Source organism: Xenopus laevis, chromosome 5L (assembly GCF_017654675.1).
Source record: "Xenopus laevis strain J_2021 chromosome 5L, Xenopus_laevis_v10.1, whole genome shotgun sequence".
Classification (NCBI taxonomy): domain Eukaryota; kingdom Metazoa; phylum Chordata; class Amphibia; order Anura; family Pipidae; genus Xenopus; species Xenopus laevis.
In genome coordinates, this window is record NC_054379.1 from 19,073,078 (window position 1) to 19,093,285 (window position 20,208).

The 20,208-nt window shown below is 43.5% G+C and overlaps 1 protein-coding gene across 5 annotated transcripts in view; it reads left to right on the forward strand.

Moving 5' to 3' along the window:
- capn10l.L (calpain 10-like L homeolog) overlaps positions 1-17,261 on the forward strand; it is a 46,512-nt gene extending 29,251 nt beyond the window's left edge. For 4 of the 5 annotated variants that reach the window (XM_041562221.1, XM_018261976.2, XM_018261975.2 and 1 more), the window contains 7 exon segments: positions 6,455-6,512; positions 6,607-6,674; positions 9,097-9,165; positions 9,629-9,707; positions 11,369-11,485; positions 14,270-14,325; positions 15,777-17,261. In XM_041562221.1, coding sequence (XP_041418155.1) covers positions 6,455-6,512; positions 6,607-6,674; positions 9,097-9,165; positions 9,629-9,707; positions 11,369-11,485; positions 14,270-14,325; positions 15,777-15,803 — 474 coding nt within the window. In that variant the 3' untranslated portion in view covers positions 15,804-17,261. 5 annotated transcript variants of the gene reach the window in all.
- The last annotated feature ends 2,947 nt before the right edge of the window (positions 17,262-20,208 follow it).

Below are 20,208 nucleotides of genomic sequence, written 5' to 3' on the forward strand. Positions count from 1 at the left end.
TGCCAGAAAAAATATGCCATATAAATGCTGAAAATAGTCATTTTTTGCCATACGTTGACCTTGTAGACATTGTTTGCCCAGTTTTTTTGGTTGCAGCCACTGAAGCACAGAGGCCAGAAAAAATTAAACCAGTAGGGTTTGCACCCTAGTTTGTAACGGTGGCGGAGGGAGGAGGAGGACGCTAAAGGACAGCTGTGTGTGGAGTCATGAGGCTTGAAGAGAAGGACAGCTGCATAGAAGTCAGAACAAGTCTTCCGGCGTGCAGTAACCCTCCGAGATCCACCCCTCATTCATTTTAATAAAGGTCAGGTAATCGACACTTTTGTGACCTAGGCGAGTTCTCTTCTCAGTTACAATCCCTCCTGCTGCACTGAAGGTCCTTTCTGAGAGCACACTTGAGGCTGGGCAAGACAAGAGGTTCATGGCAAATTGTGACAGCTCTGGCCACAGATCAAGCCTGCGCACCCAGTAGTCCAGGGGTTCATCGCTCCTCAGAGTGTCGATATCTGCAGTTAATGCCAGGTAGTCCGCTACCTGCCGGTCGAGGCGTTCTTTGAGGGTGGATCCAGAAGGGTTGTGGCGCTGCCTTGGACAGAAAAACATTTGCATGTCTGACGTTACAGACTGGCCAAAGGGCTTTGTCCTTGCAGGTGTGCTCGTGGCAGGATTACTGGCACCTCTGCCCCTGGAATGTTGATGAGTTCCTGAAGTGACATCACCCTTAAAAGCATTGTACAACATGTTTTGCAGGCTGGTTTGTAAATGCCGCATCTTTTCGGACTTGTGGTATGTTGGTAACATTTCTGACACTTTATGCTTGTACCGAGGGTCTAGTAGCCTTGCGACCCAGTACAGGTCCTTCTCCTTAAGCCTCTTGATACGGGGGTCCTTCAACAGGCATGACAGCATGAAAGACCCCATTCTCACAAGGTTGGATGCAGAGCTATCCATCTCCGCTTCCTCATTATCAAGGACTGCATCATCCACGGTCTCCTCCCCCCAGCCACGTACAAGACCAGGGGTCCCCAAAAGGTCACCACTAGCCCCCTGGGAAGCCTGCTCCTGTTGGTCCTCCTCCTCCTCCTCCACAAAGCCACCTTCCTCCTCTGACTCCACTTCTGGCACCTCTCCCTGCGTTGCAGCAGGTGCCTGGGTTCGTTCTGGTGATTCCGACCAGAAATCGTGCGCTTCCAGCTCCTCGTCACGCTGGTCTACAGCCTCATCTGTCACTCGTCGCACGGCACGCTCCAGGAAGAAAGCGAAGGGTATTAGGTCGCTGATGGTGCCTTCGGTGCGACTGACCATATTTGTCACCTCTTCAAAAGGTCGCATGAGCCTGCAGGCATCGCGCATAAGCACCCAGTAACGGGGGAAAAAAATCCCCAGCTGTGCAGATCCAGTCCTACCACCCAGTTCAAAAAGGTACTCGTTGACGGCCCTTTGTTGTTGCAGCAGACGTTCCAACATAAGGAGCGTTGAATTCCAGCGAGTCTGGCTGTCAGAAATCAAACGCCTGACTGGCATGTTGTAGCGCTGCTGAATGTCAGCAAGGCGTGCCATGGCTGTGTAGGAACGTCTGAAATGGGCCGACACCTTTCTGGACTGGGTGAGAACGTCCTGGAATCCTGGGTACTTGGAGACAAAACGTTGGACTATTAAATTTAACACATGTGCCATGCAGGGCACATGTGTTAAATTGCCTAGTCTCAACGCTGCCAACAGATTGCTTCCATTGTCACACACCACTTTTCCGATCTGCAGTTGGTGTGGGGTCAGCCACCGATCGGCCTGTGACTGCAGAGATGACAGGAGTACAGATCCGGTATGGTTTTTGCTTTCCAGGCACGTCATCCCCAAGACAGCGTGACAACGGCGTACCTGGCACGTCGAATAGCCTAGGGGGAGCTGGGGGTGCACAGGTGTGGAGGAGGAGAAGGAGGACCCAGCAGCAGAGTAAGAAGAAGAAGAAGACGAGGTAGAGAGCGATGGAGGAGTAGAGGTGGTGGCAGAACCGCGTGCAATCCGTGGCGGTGACACCAACTCCACTGTTGTTGTTGAGCTACCCATTCCCTGCTTCCCAGCCATTACCAAGTTCACCCAGTGGGCAGTGTAGGTGACATACCTGCCCTGACCATGCTTGGAGGACCATGCGTCAGTAGTCATATGGACCTTTGGCCCAACACTAAGTGACAGAGATGCGGTAACTTGGCTCTGCACATGTTGGTACAGGTGTGGTATTCCCTTTTTAGAAAAAAAATTGCGGCTGGGTACCTTCCACTGCGGTGTCCCAATTGCTACAAATTTGCGGAAGGCCTCAGAGTCCACCAGCTGGTATGGTAAAAGCTGGCGGGCTAAGAGTGCAGACAAGCCAGCTGTCAGACGCCGGGCAAGGGGGTGACAGTCAGACATTGGCTTCTTACGCTCAAACATGGCCTTCACAGAAACTTGGCTGGTGGCAGATGACTGGGAATGGGAACAGGTGGTCAAGGTGGAAGGCGGAGTGGAGGGTGGTTCAGACGGGTCAAGGAGAGCAGAGGTAGAGCAGTAAGATGCTGGACCAGAAGGAGTGTGGCTTTTAGTTTGCCTGTTGCCTTTGAGGTGTTGCTCCCAAAGTGCTTTGTGCTTGCCGCTCATGTGCCTTCGCATAGAAGTTGTACCTATGTGGCTGTTGGGCTTACCAAGGCTCAGTTTCTGACTGCACTCATTGCAAATTACAATGCTTTTGTCAGAGGCACACACATTAAAAAAATCCCACACTGCTGACTTTTTGGAAGTGTGCGATCTGGCGGTAACAGTAGAAGTTGGCGGAGTTGGCGGTATTGGCGGCAATGGCGGGTGCGTTGGCCGGCTGAACACAGGTGCCGATACATGTTGTTGCCCTGCTGATCCCTGCGGGCTGTCCTCCCTGCTTCTTCTAAGTCTTATTCTCCTACTGCCTCTCTGACTCTCCGTCTCTCCATCTGAACTACCCTCCTCTTGCTCTCTTCTACTAGGCACCCACAAAACATCAATCTCCTCATCATCATTCTCCTCAGATGCATCAATTTCTTCTGACACATCACAGAAGGAAGCAGCAGCGGGGACCTCCTCCTCATCACTCATTATGTCCATCTCTATCGTGTTCTCTGCCAGAATTAAATCTGGTGTAAGGTCCTCATCTCCTTCATCTTCTTCTGGCAATAATGGTTGCGCATTACTCAGTTCAAGAAACTCATTGGAAAATAACTCCTCTGACCCCAGTGAAGAAGGGGCACCGGTGGTGGAGGAAGTGTTACGTGGGGTGGCCATAGCAGTGGAGGATGAGGAGGATGTTGTGGTAAAGTTAGAAACGGTAGAGGATGGGGTGTGCTGTGTAAGCCAGTCAACTACCTCTTCAGCATTTTGGGAGTTCAGGGTCATTGGCTTTTTAAAACTGGGCAATTTGCTAGGGCCACAGGATTGCATAGCAGCACGGCCCCTAGCACGGCCTCTGCGTGGCGGCCTGCCTTTGCCTGGCATTATTTTTAAAAAAACAACAACAACAACAAAAACTCAGTTGGTTTTTCTGGAAACGATAATACACACAGCTAGATGGCGGGTTGAAGAAAACACTGTGCAAATAATGCCTACAAAGTCAACGTATACACTACTACAGCGGTGGATACGGATTACGTAAAATATATGAATGCTGCTTGAAAAAAAGTAACTCAAGTGGTTTTTCTAGAGACGATAATATTATCAATATTTAGACAAAATGTGAACAAGCTCACACAGCTCGATGGCGGGTTGAAGAAAACACTGTGCAAATAATGCCTACAAGGTCAACGTATACACTACTACAGCGGTGGATACGGATTACGTAAAATATATGAATGCTGCTTGAAAAAAAGTAACTCAAGTGGTTTTTCTAGAGACGATAATATTATCAATATTTAGACAAAATGTGAACAAGGTCACACAGCTCGATGGCGGGTTGAAGAAAACAGTGTGCAAATAATGCCTACAAGGTCAACGTATACACTACTACAGCGGTGGATACGGATTACGTAAAATATATGAATGCTGCTTGAAAAAAAGTAACTCAAGTGGTTTTTCTAGAGACGATAATATTATCAATATTTAGACAAAATGTGAACAAGCTCACACAGCTCGATGGCGGGTTGAAGAAAACACTGTGCAAATAATGCCTACAAGGCCAACGTATACACTACTACAGCGGTGGATACGGATTACGTAAAATATATGAATGCTGCTTGAAAAAAGTGACTCCGGTGTTTTTTCTGGAGACGGTAATATTATGGATATTTAGACAGAATGGGAACAAGGTCACACAGCTCGATGGCGGGTTGAAGAAAACAGTGTGCAAATAATGCCTACAAGGCCAACGTATACACTACTACAGCGGTGGATACGGATTACGTAAAATATATGAATGCTGCTTGAAAAAAGTGACTCCGGTGTTTTTTCTGGAGACGGTAATATTATGGATATTTAGACAGAATGGGAACAAGGTCACACAGCTCGATGGCGGGTTGAAGAAAACAGTGTGCAAATAATGCCTACAAGGTCAACGTATACACTACTACAGCGGTGGATACGGATTACGTAAAATATATGAATGCTGCTTGAAAAAAAGTAACTCAAGTGGTTTTTCTAGAGACGATAATATTATCAATATTTAGACAAAATGTGAACAAGGTCACACAGCTCGATGGCGGGTTGAAGAAAACAGTGTGCAAATAATGCCTACAAGGTCAACGTATACACTACTACAGCGGTGGATACGGATTACGTAAAATATATGAATGCTGCTTGAAAAAAAGTAACTCAAGTGGTTTTTCTAGAGACGATAATATTATCAATATTTAGACAAAATGTGAACAAGCTCACACAGCTCGATGGCGGGTTGAAGAAAACACTGTGCAAATAATGCCTACAAGGCCAACGTATACACTACTACAGCGGTGGATACGGATTACGTAAAATATATGAATGCTGCTTGAAAAAAGTGACTCCGGTGTTTTTTCTGGAGACGGTAATATTATGGATATTTAGAAAGAATGGGAACAAGGTCACACAGCTCGATGGCGGGTTGAAGAAAACAGTGTGCAAATAATGCCTACAAGGCCAACGTATACACTACTACAGCGGTGGATACGGATTACGTAAAATATATGAATGCTGCTTGAAAAAAAGTGACTCCGGTGTTTTTTCTGGAGACGGTAATATTATGGATATTTAGACAGAATGGGAACAAGGTCACACAGCTCGATGGCGGGTTGAAGAAAACAGTGTGCAAATAATGCCTACAAGGCCAACGTATACACTACTACAGCGGTGGATACGGATTACGTAAAATATATGAATGCTGCTTGAAAAAAGTGACTCCGGTGTTTTTTCTGGAGACGGGTAATATTATGGATATTTAGACAGAATGGGAACAAGGTCACACAGCTCGATGGCGGGTTGAAGAAAACAGTGTGCAAATAATGCCTACAAGGCCAACGTATACACTACTACAGCGGTGGATACGGATTACGTAAAATATATTATGGCTGCTTGAAAAAAGTGACTCCGGTGTTTTTTCTGGAGACGGTAATATTATGGATATTTAGACAGAATGTGAACAAGGTCACACAGCTCGATGGCGGGTTGAAGAAAACAGTGTGCAAATAATGCCTACAGGGCAAATAATGCCTAAAAGGTCAACTTATACACTACTACAGCGGTAGTAAAATAAAAAAAAGTAAAATAAAAAAAAAATGAATATTAAAAAAAAAATTAAAGTTGGTGCTGCTGAACTACTAGGAGCAGCAGATTAGCACACCAGTCCCACTCCCCAACACTGCTAGACTAATAGCACTGGGCTCTTATAGTAGTAGTAGTAGTAGTAGTAGTAAAACAACAAAAAAATAAATAAAAGCAGTCCTTACAAGGACTACTGTTATTGCAGCAGTCAGCAGATGAGATCAGAAGCAGGACAGCTGCCCACTGCAGCTACATACAGAGCACTGCAGTAGAAGGTAGATTACTAGCCAGCAAAGCTACCTAAGCTTAAATGTCCCTCAAACCCCTGCAGACTTCTGTCCCTCCAATAACAGAGCAGTATCAAAACGATTACTAGCCAGCAAACTTTCAACTGTCCCTGAAATCACTAACAGGCAGCAGCTCTCTCCCTACACTATCTCTTCAGCACACACAGGCAGAGTGAAAAAACGCTGCAGGGCTTCGGTTTTTATAGGGAAGGGGAGTGGTCCAGGGGAGAGCTTCCTGATTGGCTGCCATGTACCTGCTGGTCTGGGGTGAGAGGGCAAAAAAAAGCGCCAACAATGGCGAACCCAAAATGGCGAACGTCGCGCGACGTTCGCGAACTTCCGGCGAGCGCGAACACCCGATGTTCGCGCGAACAAGTTCGCCGGCGAACAGTTCGCGACATCTCTACCTGCTAATTCCCTTTCTCTTATCCTGACATTAGGGAGGCAAAATGAATGCCCGGGATCTACAAAAGTTTCTGAATGATGTAATTTCAAAAGGTAAGATGAATGGATAGGATGATGTAAAGTAGCGGTAGTTACTAATAACGACAAAGATGCAATTCTGATATAATATGCATTCTCTTCCTTCTAGGCTTTGCTCCCCATGGAGGGATCAGATTCAGTATAGAGGCCAGTCGATCCATGTTGGCATCAATGGACGTATCCTTGAATGTAGAAAAAGACGAAAATACAATAATTAAAACGCTCTTTGAAAGGGATTGAAAGAATTTTGTCTTGGAATATAATTAGATTATAATAAACAATGTAGAATTATTGATGAGTGATTTTGACATAATATACTGGGTAGGCAGCAAGTTGCAAGACACAAGGGGGTACTTATGGCCCATGACCTGCAGGACCCCCATGATATATGTAAATTGTGGGGGCAAAACTTGGCTTAGGTGGCACAGGGCTTAGATAGGGTCTTGTTGTGTGGGTCCAGGGCAGGGAACACAGATCATGGGATGGGGGTCATGGGTCCTAACCCTCTTTGTCTGCTGGCCCCCCAGCTGCAGGGTCTGCTCTCATGGAATTACACCAGTGACTCTGCAGTCAATTGAAGGAGGAAGGGTCAGTTTCAGGCACTTCTCTGCCTGTTGGGAAAATGCTGTACAGAGTTGGCCTGGGCCAGCGGGAATGCCGGGAAAAAACCCGGTGGGTCCCGGCCAAGAGACGCTCCACATAGTGTGACCTCCTTCCCCTTCTGACCTCCGCCCACTCCACCCTCTCGCCCTGCCTGATCTGCCCACTTGCCCCGCCTGCTCCATCCACAAATGAGCGTGAAGTACAGTAGCGTTCGTTGAGGGGGGCGGGCCCCGCCCCCTCCGTACCACCGCATTTGGCCGCATTTTCAGCGGCGAACGGACTGCCGGGGCGCCCTGAGGGGGTGCGGGCCCTGAAGGGGTGCTCCCCCGGTAGTTCTGCCACTGGTGAAGTAGGTACGTGCCGTGAGGGGGCGGGAGAGAGGGCAGAGGGGGGTTTTGCTGGGGCGGGAGGCCTGCGACTGGGGAGGGGACCCCTGGGGGTGCGGGGGCCCTGATGTGGCAGCCCCAGTCAGGACCGCCATCAGAAATCGCAGGGCCCCATACGACAAAATTTCTTGGGCCCCCTGGGCTGCACCCATCGCAAGCCCCACCTACAGGTCCGCCCTCCCCACCCCACAGTAAAAAAAAACAAAAAAAAATTGGTGGGTAGGGTTCCCACATGTTAATAAAAATAAAAAGATATTGGTGGTCAGGGCCCCCCATTAAAAAATATTGGTGGCTAGGACCCCACATGAGAAAAAAAATTGGTGGCCAGCCCCCCCCCCACATTATGATAAAAGTGGTAGCCAGGACCCCTTAAACATCCATGCCTTCCCGAAGTCAGCAGCTCTCAGAAAGATGGGGGGCCCGGCTAATCAAGTAAGTGTGGCGTGGTAGGGCCCCCCTTACCCTCGGGGCCCCCTACAACTCTCCCCCCTGTCCCCCCCTGATGGCTGCCCTGGCCCCAGTGGGCCCTGACCCCCCCAGTCCAACCCTGGCTGTGTGCCTTAAAGGGATTGTTCACCTTTAAATTAACTTTTAGTATGATGTGGATGGTGATATTCTGAGACAATTTGCAATTGTTTTTTATGTGCTACTATTTGTGTTTTTTGAGCTATTTAGCTTTTTATTCAGCAGCTCTCCAGTTTGCAATTTCAGCAATCTAGTTGCTAGGGTCCAAATTGCCCTAGCAACCATTCACTGATTTAAATAAGAGTGCAGAATATGAATAGGAGAGGGTCTGAATAAAAAGATGAGTAATAAAAAGTAGCAATAGCAATATTTTTGAAGCCTTAAAGAGAATGTGTTTTTTTGAGTCAGTGACCCCCCATTTAAAAGTTGGAAAGAAACCAAAGAAAAAATGAAGGCCAATTGAAAAGTTGCTTAGAATGAGTCCTTCTATAATATACTAAAAGTTAACTTATAGGTGAACCACGGTTTTAAGCCTAAAGCTGGCCATAGACGCAACGATCCGATCGTACGAATCGTGGATTCGTACGATTTTCGGACCATGTGTGGAGAGTCCCGACATTTTTCGTCCGTCGGAGATCGGTCGTTTGGTCGATCGGACAGGTTAGAAAATTTCTGTCGGCTGCCGATAATATCTCTGCGTGTATTGCCGATCGTACGATTTTCAGAGGGAAGACTGTCACTAGTGTTGTCAGACATAAGTATCGTACGATTGCTGTCAGGGGCAGAACATTGGGTGACCTGTTCTTATTTGATCGGAATGGTAAAGACTTTGATCTGAATGGTTAGTGGAGGGTTGGGAGATGGGAAAGTCCGATCGTACGTTGATTCGTACGATCGGATCTTTGCGTCTATGGCCAGCTTTAGGCCCCTAAAATCTCTCAAAGAGAAAAAAAGCCATCCACCAGGTTATATACCAGCTTATACTGTATGTATACAGCAACCACTGCCAATCACAAGTCAATCTTTAGTTTGCTCATCCTGTTCTTCTATACTGTACATAAATCCAAATTATTCACTTTACTCTGTTTTCAACAACAATATTTCTGTCCAACATTTTTATCTAATTCCCCTAACTGCCTGCACAGTTCACTTGCAATGGAAAGTTGGAATGTGATTTCTTTAAGCGGCTCTGGAGGTACCTCGACTACTTTAAGGTAAAACAATTATATTATGTCTGTGTCCTGCTAGTAATGATCACTTGAACAAGTATGGGATATGTGTTTACTCAATATCAGTATCAATTCATCCAATATTCCTCTTACTAGTATTATTATTATTTTGTCCCTATTTATAACCTAGATTGGACTGTCTTTTATTCTAAACTCAAAATTCTCAGTGATAATGACATGATATTGATATTTGAAAGATACGTACAGCAACCCTGTAGAATTTTACAAGAACCAAAGAAATCTAAATTCTAAAACCAAAATCACTGTAACCCCCCCCATATCATAATTGGCTGAAGGTCCCTTGCTTTAGACAGGAACTGTAAATCGGTATAGTCTTAATTTGTATTTTGTGGGTAAAGCACCTGTACGTTAAAATTTCCCTTTTGAACGACATTTTCAAAGGTTAATGTAAACATTTTTGTGAAGTTACAAACTGTTTCTCGTTAAGGCGATATTCACTGATGCTGATGTCGATGGAAGTGGATTTATTGGCCTTGAAGAATTAAGTAAAGCTGTGAAAACTGCAGGTCTGCGAAAAATATTTCAAATATGGATATTAAGGGTTCCTATATACTTGTGTTCTTTTAGGTCCCCAACATTTCTTATCCATGAGCCAAATGTGGATGCAAAGAAAAATTGCTTAATAAGAATGCAAAAAGTTCCTGCGGGTGCCAAATATGGGCTGTGTGATTGGCTATTGGTTGCACCTACAGCGCCGGATTTCAATGTTGGGCGCCCCTAGGCCGCGCGGTCCGACCAGGCGCCCACCTCACCTCCCCTTCCCAGCGCACCGGCGAAAAAACGCCGGCGCAGCTGCTGTAATTGAATTGGGACGCACGCGTACCCATAGTGCGGCTGGGCGGCATGCCGCCCCTATTTCTTTGCCGCCCTAGGCCCGGGCCTATGCGGCCTTGCCGCAAATCCGGGCCTGTGCACCTATGTGGTCTACAGAAGGATCTGGTTGAGAGTACACATGGTTTTTAGCAACTAAAGTCTGCCTTATCCAAAAATAAGCAACTGCTTTTAGGCCACTAGGATCAACCTGTTGCTTACAAGCCACTGGATGGGCTTCACTGCTTTAGGCCAATTGTTTTCAGGCTTTAAGTCCCCATTTGACTTTGGTCACTGCCCCCTTTATCTCATAAAAAAGTCCCAGACACAAGAAAACACCCTGTTTCAGTCATTCACAATGTTCTGAGAATATCTATGAAAGGAAATAAGTGTTCACTACAGATCTCAGAAAAACGGACCTTCAGATTGGGCTTGTAGGTGTTTCTTGGAGAAGAATTATGCATACTTGAAGGAGAAGGAAACCCCCCTGGGCGCAAAAACCCTCCCCCCTCCCCTGTGTTGCTCCCCCTCCCTCCTCCCCCTTGGCCTACCTGTACCGCTGGGCAAATGACCCTAACTTGTTACTTACCCTTCTGCGCAGGTCCAGTCCACGGAGTTCACAGATGACATCTTCTTCCACCCAATCTTCTTCCTGCTTTGACCGGCGCATGCGCAGTAGGAGCATTTCGCTGGTAGCGACTTTTGGCGCATGCACAGTAGATCCGTACCGTCGAAATGCTCCTACTGCGCATGCGCCAAAAATGCCAGTCAAAGCAGGAAGAAGATCGCGTGGAAGAAGATGGCGTCTGTGAACTCCGTGGACTGGACCTGCGCAGAGGGGTAAGTAACAAGTTAGGGGAATTTGCCCAGCGGGACAGGTAGGCCAAGGGGGAGGAGGGAGGGGAAGCAACACAGGGGAGGGGGAGGGTTTTTGCGGCCATGGGGTTTCCTTCTCCTTTAACAAATCTTTCTCTAACTGTCAATGGCTTAACTAGATGTTACTGAGCCCCACAGCAAATTAGTTTTAGGGGCTCCCAACATATCCAGAGGTTGTTCTTTTTTACCAATATATGTGTAAATTGCTCATTAATTAGGTCCTCGTGAGGCCCCCTATACCTCCTGGGACCCCCTGTAGCCGCAGGCTCTGCTTCCTCTGTAGTTACACCATTACTAACTGTCCCTCAACCACCAATCTGAGCCCCTAGACAAGGCAAGACTCCTGCTTTAGACACTACTATATGCCGCTTATATTGTTCTTTGTGTCCTCTATCCTGACCACTGACAAATGCTACAATTTAGGGTACCAATCAATGTACCTACCAATATACATGTAACGTATTTATGTTTCTATTCTCAGGAATAGCAGTTAGCAGTGATCAACTTACCATCTTGCTCTTAAGATACGGAGATTATGAAATGAAACTCAACTTTGAAGATTATTTGTGCTGCATGGTGCGACTGAAATCAGCCTTCAGTAAGTTTGACTTTTAATTAATAGACCAGGGGAATTCAAAGCAGTTTGGCTCATTGCAAAACTTCAGTGCTGCTATGGGGAGACCCAAAACCATGGAAAATAAACATCTCTGGATTGGTTTTAGGGCAGAGACAAACGCTCATATTCGGGGAGATTATTTGCCCAGTGACAAATCTCCTCTTCTTTGGTGCGACTAATCTCCCCGAACTGCCTCCCACCGGCTAGAATGTAAATCGCCGGCAAGATGGCAATCGATGCGTTTCGTTTTTCGAATCACTCTGAGTGCCATTTCACCTATGATTTAAATCCTAGCTGGCAGGAGGCAGTTTGGGGAGATTAGTCACACCAAAAAAGAGGCGATTTATAGCTGGATTCGCTCCCCAAATCTGAGCGTGTGTCTCTGCCCTTAGGGTGGCCAGAGACAGGGGGATAAAACCTGCCGACAGACCGAGTCAGTAGCTTAATGGCCCGTGTATGGGGCCCTCTGACGGGCTTCCCTGATCGATAGCTGCTCGAAAGCCGGCCAGATGTCGATCGGACTGGACTAAAAATCCCATTGGATTGTGGACCGCATCTGTTCGTTGATGTGGTCCCTCAATCCGACCTCCCGTTTACCCATCGTTATGATCCAATCGTTAGGCCCTAGATATCGGAGAGAGCACTATCTAAAGCAAGACTGGATCTGAAGTTTTCTAGATAAAGGATTTCTCTGTAATTTGGAGCTCCATCCATTCATTCTACTCAAAATTAATTTAAAGGTTAAACCCAATAGAATTGTTTTGCCTCCAATAAGGATTAATTATATCTTAGTTGTGATCAAGTTTAAGGTACTGTTTGATTATTACAGGGAAAAAGGAAATCATTTTTAAAAATGTAAATAAATTGACAAAAATGGAGTCAATGGGAGATGGCATTCCCGTAATTCAGCGCTTTCTGGATAACGGATTTCTGGATAATGGAACCCATACCTGTATAAGGCCACGGTCAGACAATGGGCCAGGTTCAATACAATGAGAAAAAGTCACGATTTATCAAGTGAAAACTCATGGATGAGATTCAATCCGAGGAGAAAAAACTAATCTTTAAATTCAGTTCCAGTTTTTCGCCATAGAGTCTTCACATGATAAACTGTGTGATAAGAAGTTTTTCTGAATTGAATCTCAAATTGAATCTCGTCCAATTACCGAAAGGCAACATTTTGCATTTCGTGCCAAGTTGAAAAGGCAAGGGGCAGCAGGGCAGCGAATTCCCCACCTTTGGAGAGTCCACAGTGTTATAAATAATCGGACCCTAGCCTAAGAATTGCTGGGCTTGTCCAATCTCTTAATATTAGCAAATAGCTGTTGTAATGTAGAGTTGGACACTGGAAGTCAGAAATGTATCAGCCATAATCATGTTAGGGGGATGTCTTGATGTAGAACAAGGAGAAGTTCAGACAAACGATGGGATAAAAAAGCGAGAAAAAGCGAGAAAAGTATGTCCTCTGCAGATGCCGTATGGAGGGGAGGCAACTGTACTTGGATATTGCCTGGATTTGTAGGATAAAGAAATAGACAGACACAGATATTGTCCGAGCACATTTTGCTTAGGTGAGTAGTAGAATAATAGCAATACGTGATGGATGAAAAAAATTGATTCTATTTTTAGGCATCTATGGGATTTGGGGATATTGAAGAGGAAGGGTGTTTTGGTTTTTTTCCCTCCAATTGTGCTTTTAGGAAGAACTGACTGTAAACATGCTGCAACATACTGGTTTAGGTTACAATGTGAATAGAGTTCGGCCTGTGTAGGGCAACCCATTGCAACCAATCAGAATCTAGATTCATTCTATTGCTTTAGTCTAAGGTAATGTAAACAAATCAAATGTAAAAAGAGTTGGGGAGAAACACAAGCATGAAAAAAAGCCTCTGGGTGCCAAATAAGGGCTGTGATTGGCTATTTGGTAGCCCCTATGTGGACTGACAGACTACAGGAGACTCTATTTGACAGCGCACCTGTTTTTATGTAACCAAAACTTACCTCCAAGCCTGAAATTCAAAAATAAGCTCCTGCTTTGAGACCATTTGGAGCAACATCCAAAGGGTTAGTGAGCAACATGTTGCTTGTGAGCCACTAGTTGGGAATCACTGTCTAGAGCCATTTGAATGCCGAAAGCAAATATTCAATTGGTTAATTTAATTGGAATTTCACTTGAGGTTTTTTTTTTGTTAACACTCATCGGGGATTATTTATCAAGCTCCAAATATCTGAACCTTGAATAATTTGTAGTTTTCGAAAGCAAAAAAAAAACGATGAATTTTTCGAGATTTATTAAAGTACGATGGTCTAAAAACTCTGAATCTAAAAGCCCTCGAGGTCCTGTATAAGTCAATGGGGAAGGTTCTAGTGTCTGCACTGATGTCTGTACCGATATCCAATGAAAGGAGTTTTGGAGCACAAAACTCAGAAAACTCTGGAAAAATTTTAGTTTTTGGAGTTTTCGGGGGAAAGCTTCGACGTTTTCGGAATTTTACCGGACACTATTTTTTCGGCCGTTTTTTCCATAAATATGGTCTATTCGCGAATTCGGAGTTGGATATTAGAAATACTGAGATAAATTCAGGCCTTGATAAATAACTCCCATCATGTTCCTTGTCCTATATATTTATGTTCCATTTCAGACTTCAAGTTTTGCTAAATATATAGTATTAGAAATCAATAGTCATTGGACAGACTGTGGCACTATTGAAATGAATGTACCCAAAAAGTCCTGTAACTAAACCTGTGTCCTTGTTTTCTATCCAGAAAGGTTTCAGATGCTGACAAGTGATGGAAAAGGAGTTTATCTTTCCCACGACAAGGTAATAGACATTCAGGATTTGGAATGACTGTTTTGGTGTCCAGTGGCTGCTTATTACAAAGCTGTGGGTTAATAAAAAGAAGGTTGAGACACTGGAAAAAATTCATGCCCAATGTGTAACCCTTCTGTTTTTGTGGAATGTACAACACTTCATCATGCGGAATTATATATATATATATATTTCTTAATGTTTTTTTTACCGTAGAAATTTACTTGCCATTTAATTTTTTTTCAGTCGACTTGGGTTACGCCATAAAAATAATGGTGTAAGTTACCGCATTAAAATATGGCACCTGGGTGGTGTTTAAGAAATACACATCTTTATAAATTTGCAGTTTAAGGGTTAGCCCACACAAGGAGATTCGGGGAGATTTTGTCGCCTGGCGACTAATCGCCTCGTCTTCTGAGTGACTATCTCAGTGAGGCAACTTCGGGCGACTATAGAAAACGCATCGCCACGTGTGCATTAGCGCAGGCGACTTTTCATTATAGCCTATGGGAAAAAACGCTGAGGCAGTTCGGGGAGATTGTCGCTCAGAAGACGAGACGGTTAGTCGCCAGGCGACAAAATCTCCCTGAATCTCCTTGTGTGGCCTTACCCTAACACTGCTTTTTACACTGGTTTTGTACCTTAAATACTTTTACACAGCATGATAAATAGGCCTGTGACGAGTGTAAACTCCCAGTAACCTTGGGCAAGTCCCTCACTCACAGCATTTCCTAATGGTTTTGTATATAAAATTGTACTTAAACTGCCTTGCTAGAATATCCAGTTCATATTAGTGCATTATATTAATGTGGAGATATTAGCAGAATGAGAGAAGGAATATTGTAGCTCCCAGTTTAAGGCCGACATCATTATAAATATTCCGGATCAGCTTGCGCTGTGGGCACCAGCCGTAGAATGCAAGCTCTGTGGGACGCTGATGTGTCGTGTTGTCCGGCATAAAGCATAAGAGAACAGATATTACAGTTAAACACTTACCTCTCCAGGAAGCAGTATCACTTTCATATTTGTGTAATAAACATTTTCAGCAGTTCGGTGCATTATAATTAGCGAACACGGCAACTCGCTCTGGGTTTTCTTTGAAACCGGCTTCATTTAGATCAATTCAATGTTTCATGGTCTTTTTTAAAGGGGTGGTTCACCTTTAAGTTAACTTTTAGTATATTATAGAATGGCTAATTCTAAGCAACATTTCAATTGGTCTTCATCATTTTTTTTTTTTTTTTAGTTTTTTTATTATTTAATTATTTAGCAATCAGATTGCTGAAATTGGAGAGCTGCTGAATAAAAAGTAAAATAACTGAAGCTAAAAAGAAATAAAAATGAAACCAATTGCAGATTGTCTCAGAATATCACATCATACTAAAAGTTAAATGAAGGGTGAACAACGTTAAGGTCAGCATCCGTTACATTATAACAAAAATCGTTCTTTATTTTTTTTTCAGTGGCTGAAAATAATGATGTCCTGCTAGATGTGGTTCATACTGAAGACATTGCAGCAAACTCCATATTGGAACCTTCATAACAGAACATTTATCTACATTTCACCCATCTTGTGGATTTTTGTCAATTAACTTTGAGCATTATTGTATCTTTCTCCCAAAACTAGTGTTCCCAAAACCAAACAGCTACCAAAATCTACATCTTCTTCACCAAAACCAAAATATAGTAGGATGGTGGGCCTGGCTGGTCTGATCTTTAGCGCAACAGTATTAGTGTTTTATCTGTCTGTCAGGGGCAGAACATCGGCTGATCTGTTCTTCTACTACTTTATTTAAACTGAAGGTTGGTGGCAGGTCGGGAGATGTGGAAGTCCGATTGGGCGAGCATTAGAACGATAGGATCTTTGCGTCTATGGGCAGCTTAAGGCCCTAGTGATTAAACACCAATTTGGGATTGTACAGATGAGGGTTTGGAGCACATTGGTTCTCCCCTGTATTCACCCAGTGCTTGACTTGATGTATCCTAAAATTTTGCAGTGGTCCCTGTAATGGGTTGTGGGGGTCCAGCGGCATCCCCTTGTGGGGTGTGGGGCCCCTGGGGTGGCACCCTGCACCCACCAGTTCGATGCTGGACCTTAGGGAGGTCACTGAGTTCCTCAGGCGCTGTGGGAGTGGGTTTGGGCCTGCAGGGCCCCTGAGGACCAGGGCTCAGTCCAATCCTATGCACCTATTCTTGTGCATGTGTGCTGGAGGGGACAGGTAAGATGGAGCCATGCAGAAGGCCAGCTGTGAGCATCAAATGAAGGTGACGCGTTCCACGTCCACACCACTGCCTCTAGCAGGGCACTGGCGTCCTTATTGGCTAGCTGCCTCTCTCCGACCTCCTTCCTTAGTCTCCCACCAATGTAACCAGAAGGCCTAGCATCCACCAAAGCTGGGGTCCCCCGGGTTTGTTCCCAGTGCCCCAGCTGGCCAGTCCCACCCTATCTGCATTCTTAAAAGGGCTAATGTAATAAAAATTACAGAACTCAAATCAAACCACTATCATGAATTATTTACTGGTCAGCTGTTTCAAAGCAAACATGTGATCAAATTGCATCTGATTAAATCGATAGGTTGGACAAAAATTCCATCATGTTCTGAGTTGGCTGGTGGCTGGGTCACTCAACTCCACATACTGGTGTCTATATGATTTTTTTCATTCCTTTCCAATATTTTCTTGTGATTGTGAGTTCCAATAAGAAGGACCAAAGAGTGTTTCTATTTTCGTCCTCCTTTACATGCTGGGAAATATGGTGGTGGTTTATAAATCATACGGTATATAATACTAGTGAGATCTGATGATGTATGATGCAGTGTAATATAAATTGTGTTATCATTGTGAATCTCATAGAGATGACACAGAATGTAACAGTGTCAGTTGTATTAAAGAGATTTATTCTTGCATTAAAAGCACCACAAATAAAAGTGTGCTACCAATAATTCCAATTCTGAGTGTTGCCCTTCCTTTGCATTAATGCCAGGTGAAAAAAGGATGCCCATATCCCCCCATTGCACCAATACCAAATATGTATAGTTTATGAAGAATACAGGGCCAAAAGGCCCCAGCAGTGAGTTGAAGCCAGAGAACCATATATTTTTTTAAATTAAATAGGGATGCACCGAATCCAGGATTCGGGATTCGGCCAGGATTCTGCTTTTTTCAGCAGGATTCGGATTCGGCCGAATCCTTCTGCCTGGGCAAATTGAATCTGAATCCTAATTTGCATATGCATCCCGTGACTTGTCACAAAACAAGGAAGTAAAATTTTTTTCTCCTTCCCACCCCAATTTGCATATGCAAATTAGGATTCGGTTTCAGCTCAGTATTCCGCCGGATCTCTCGCAAAGGATTCAGGGGTTCAGAAGAATCCAAAATAGTGGATGCGGTGCATCCCTAAAATTAAATATAATATAATTCAGGGCTTAAAGGGGTTGTTCACCTTTAAATTAACTTTTAGTATGATGTAGAGAGTGATATTCTGAGACAATTTGCAACTGGTTTTCATTTTTAATTTTTTGTTTTTTGAGGTATTTAGCTTTTTTGTTTTATCCAAATTCCCCTAACAACTGTGCATTGATTTGAAAAAGAGACTGGAATATGAATAGGAGAGGCCTGGATTGAAAGATGAGTAATAAAAAGCTGCAATAACAATACATTTGTAGCCTTACAGAACATTTGTCTGTAGATGGGGTCAGTGACCCTCATTTGAAAGCTGGAAAAGAGTGAGAAGAAAAAGGCAAATAATAAACTAAAAAAAATTAAAAATGAAGGCCAAATGAAAAGATAACTTAACGGTGAACTACCCCTTTAAATAATATAGCAACTGGCACGGTTTCTAGAGATGAGATGCAGATCATTTCTTTCCTTGATTCAAGTGTATCGGTGTCGCTTATAGGGAACTAATTCCTCAATATGTAGGGGCACATTTACTAAGGGTCAAATATTGGTGGTTAATTAACCCTCGATATTCGACCATCGAAGTAAAATCCTTCGACTTCGATATTCGATATGCGGATTTACCGCAAATACTTAGATCGAAGGATCGAAGGAAAAATAGTTCAATCGAACGATTAAATCCTTCGAATCGAACTATTCGAAGGATTTTAATCCATCGATCAAAGGATTTTCGATCGATAGAAAGTTTATGGGGAAGGTCCCCATAGGCTAACATTGATGCTCGGTAGGTTTAAAGTGCCGAAGTAGGTAGTCTAAGTTTTTTTTAAAGAGACAATAGTCGAACGATTTTTAGTTCGAATCATTTGATTCGAAGTCTTAGTCGAAGGTTGAAGTAGCCTATTCGATGGTCAAAGTACCCAAAAAAAAAATTCTAAATTCGAAGTTTTTATCATTCTAATCCTTCACTCGAGCTTAGTAAATGTGCCCCATCATGTCCCAACATATTGCCTCTATTAGTATTCATGCAATAGAACTGGTGTGACACCTTCAGTTGCCAGCAGACCCCCACCCTGTTTACCCAAAACTTTAAAGGGGTTATTTACTAAACTCCGAATGCAAAAATCACGAAAAATTCGTGATTTTTTTTTTATATAAAAACAGAAAAAAATCATGAATTTTTCGGAATTTATTAAACCCAGAGGATGGAAAACTCTGAATCTGAAAATCCGGCATCTCAGACCTGTCGAGGTTGCATATAACTCAATGGGAGAAGTCTCAATGATTTTTTGATGTGCGCTGGGTTTTTGGCAATACCCCAACGTTTTCAGGTGAACAATCCAGAAAAACTTGTGAAAATCGGATGGAAAATCATGAAAATTTGGTGAAAAATCGTGAAAATCTGATTTTTCAGGATTTTTTTTCCGCAAACAAAATTTTCGGGAAAGTGTATTAATAAATAAGCGCAAAAAACCTGTGCGGATTTGGTCGGAGTTTTTTCAGAAAATATTGATATAAATTCAGACTTTGATAAATAAACCCCCTAAGGGTGGTGAACCACATGTACCATTAGTCCTGGAAGAGAAGAACACGGAGGGCTAATGGAAGGTAAGATGTGGCTGCTCAGGGGGCTATAGTGTATGTGGCCTTGGGCAGCAGGTCATGGGAAGCTCTATACAGGTATTGGAACCATTATCCGGAAATCCGTTTTCCAGAAAGCTCCCATAGACTCAAAAAATGATTTCCTTTTCCTCTGTAATAATAAAACAGAAGCTTATACTTAACCCCAACTAAGATATAATTAATCCTTATTGGAAGCAAAACCAGCCTATTGGGTTTATTTAATGTTTAATTTATTTTCTAGTAAGGTATAAAGGTTCAAACTACAGAAAGACCCCGAGCATTCTGGATAACAAGTCCCATACCTCCACCAAAGAAAGTAATTAACAGGCAATTTTACTTCAGAGCATAGTTTTCCTCACAAAATATATTTTAGCTTTTTCCAAAACTCTAACCTTGTTACACAGTGAAACATCGTTCATCAATCAAAGCCATTAGGGGAATAGAGACAGACCTTCATCCATTATTCTCAGCTTTTCCTCTCGTAATGATAAAAGAAAATGAAATATTTGTCATTCTAATGGGAAAATGGATATTTATCAAGTTCAACCTTTCTCTGAGGCTGTCAGACACAATGAAAAGCCAAAAAAAAAAACCCCAAAACATTGAACTCATTAATGATCATGTTTCCATTTTTTCTTCAAAATGTTTTTAATGTTTTTATGTTTTCCAAATTTAAACAAGCAAGATTTTAAAGGATAAGTAAGCCTTTAAAATAAGTGAATGTAAAACTGATGAGGGTGCTATTCTAAGAATTTGTATTCATTATTTTTTTTTTTTTTATTCCAAGATATTAAGGGATACGTGTACTGTTAATATGAATGAATTTTGTTACAACAGCGCCACCTGCTGGTCATTTTTCAACCAGTCTGACCACCA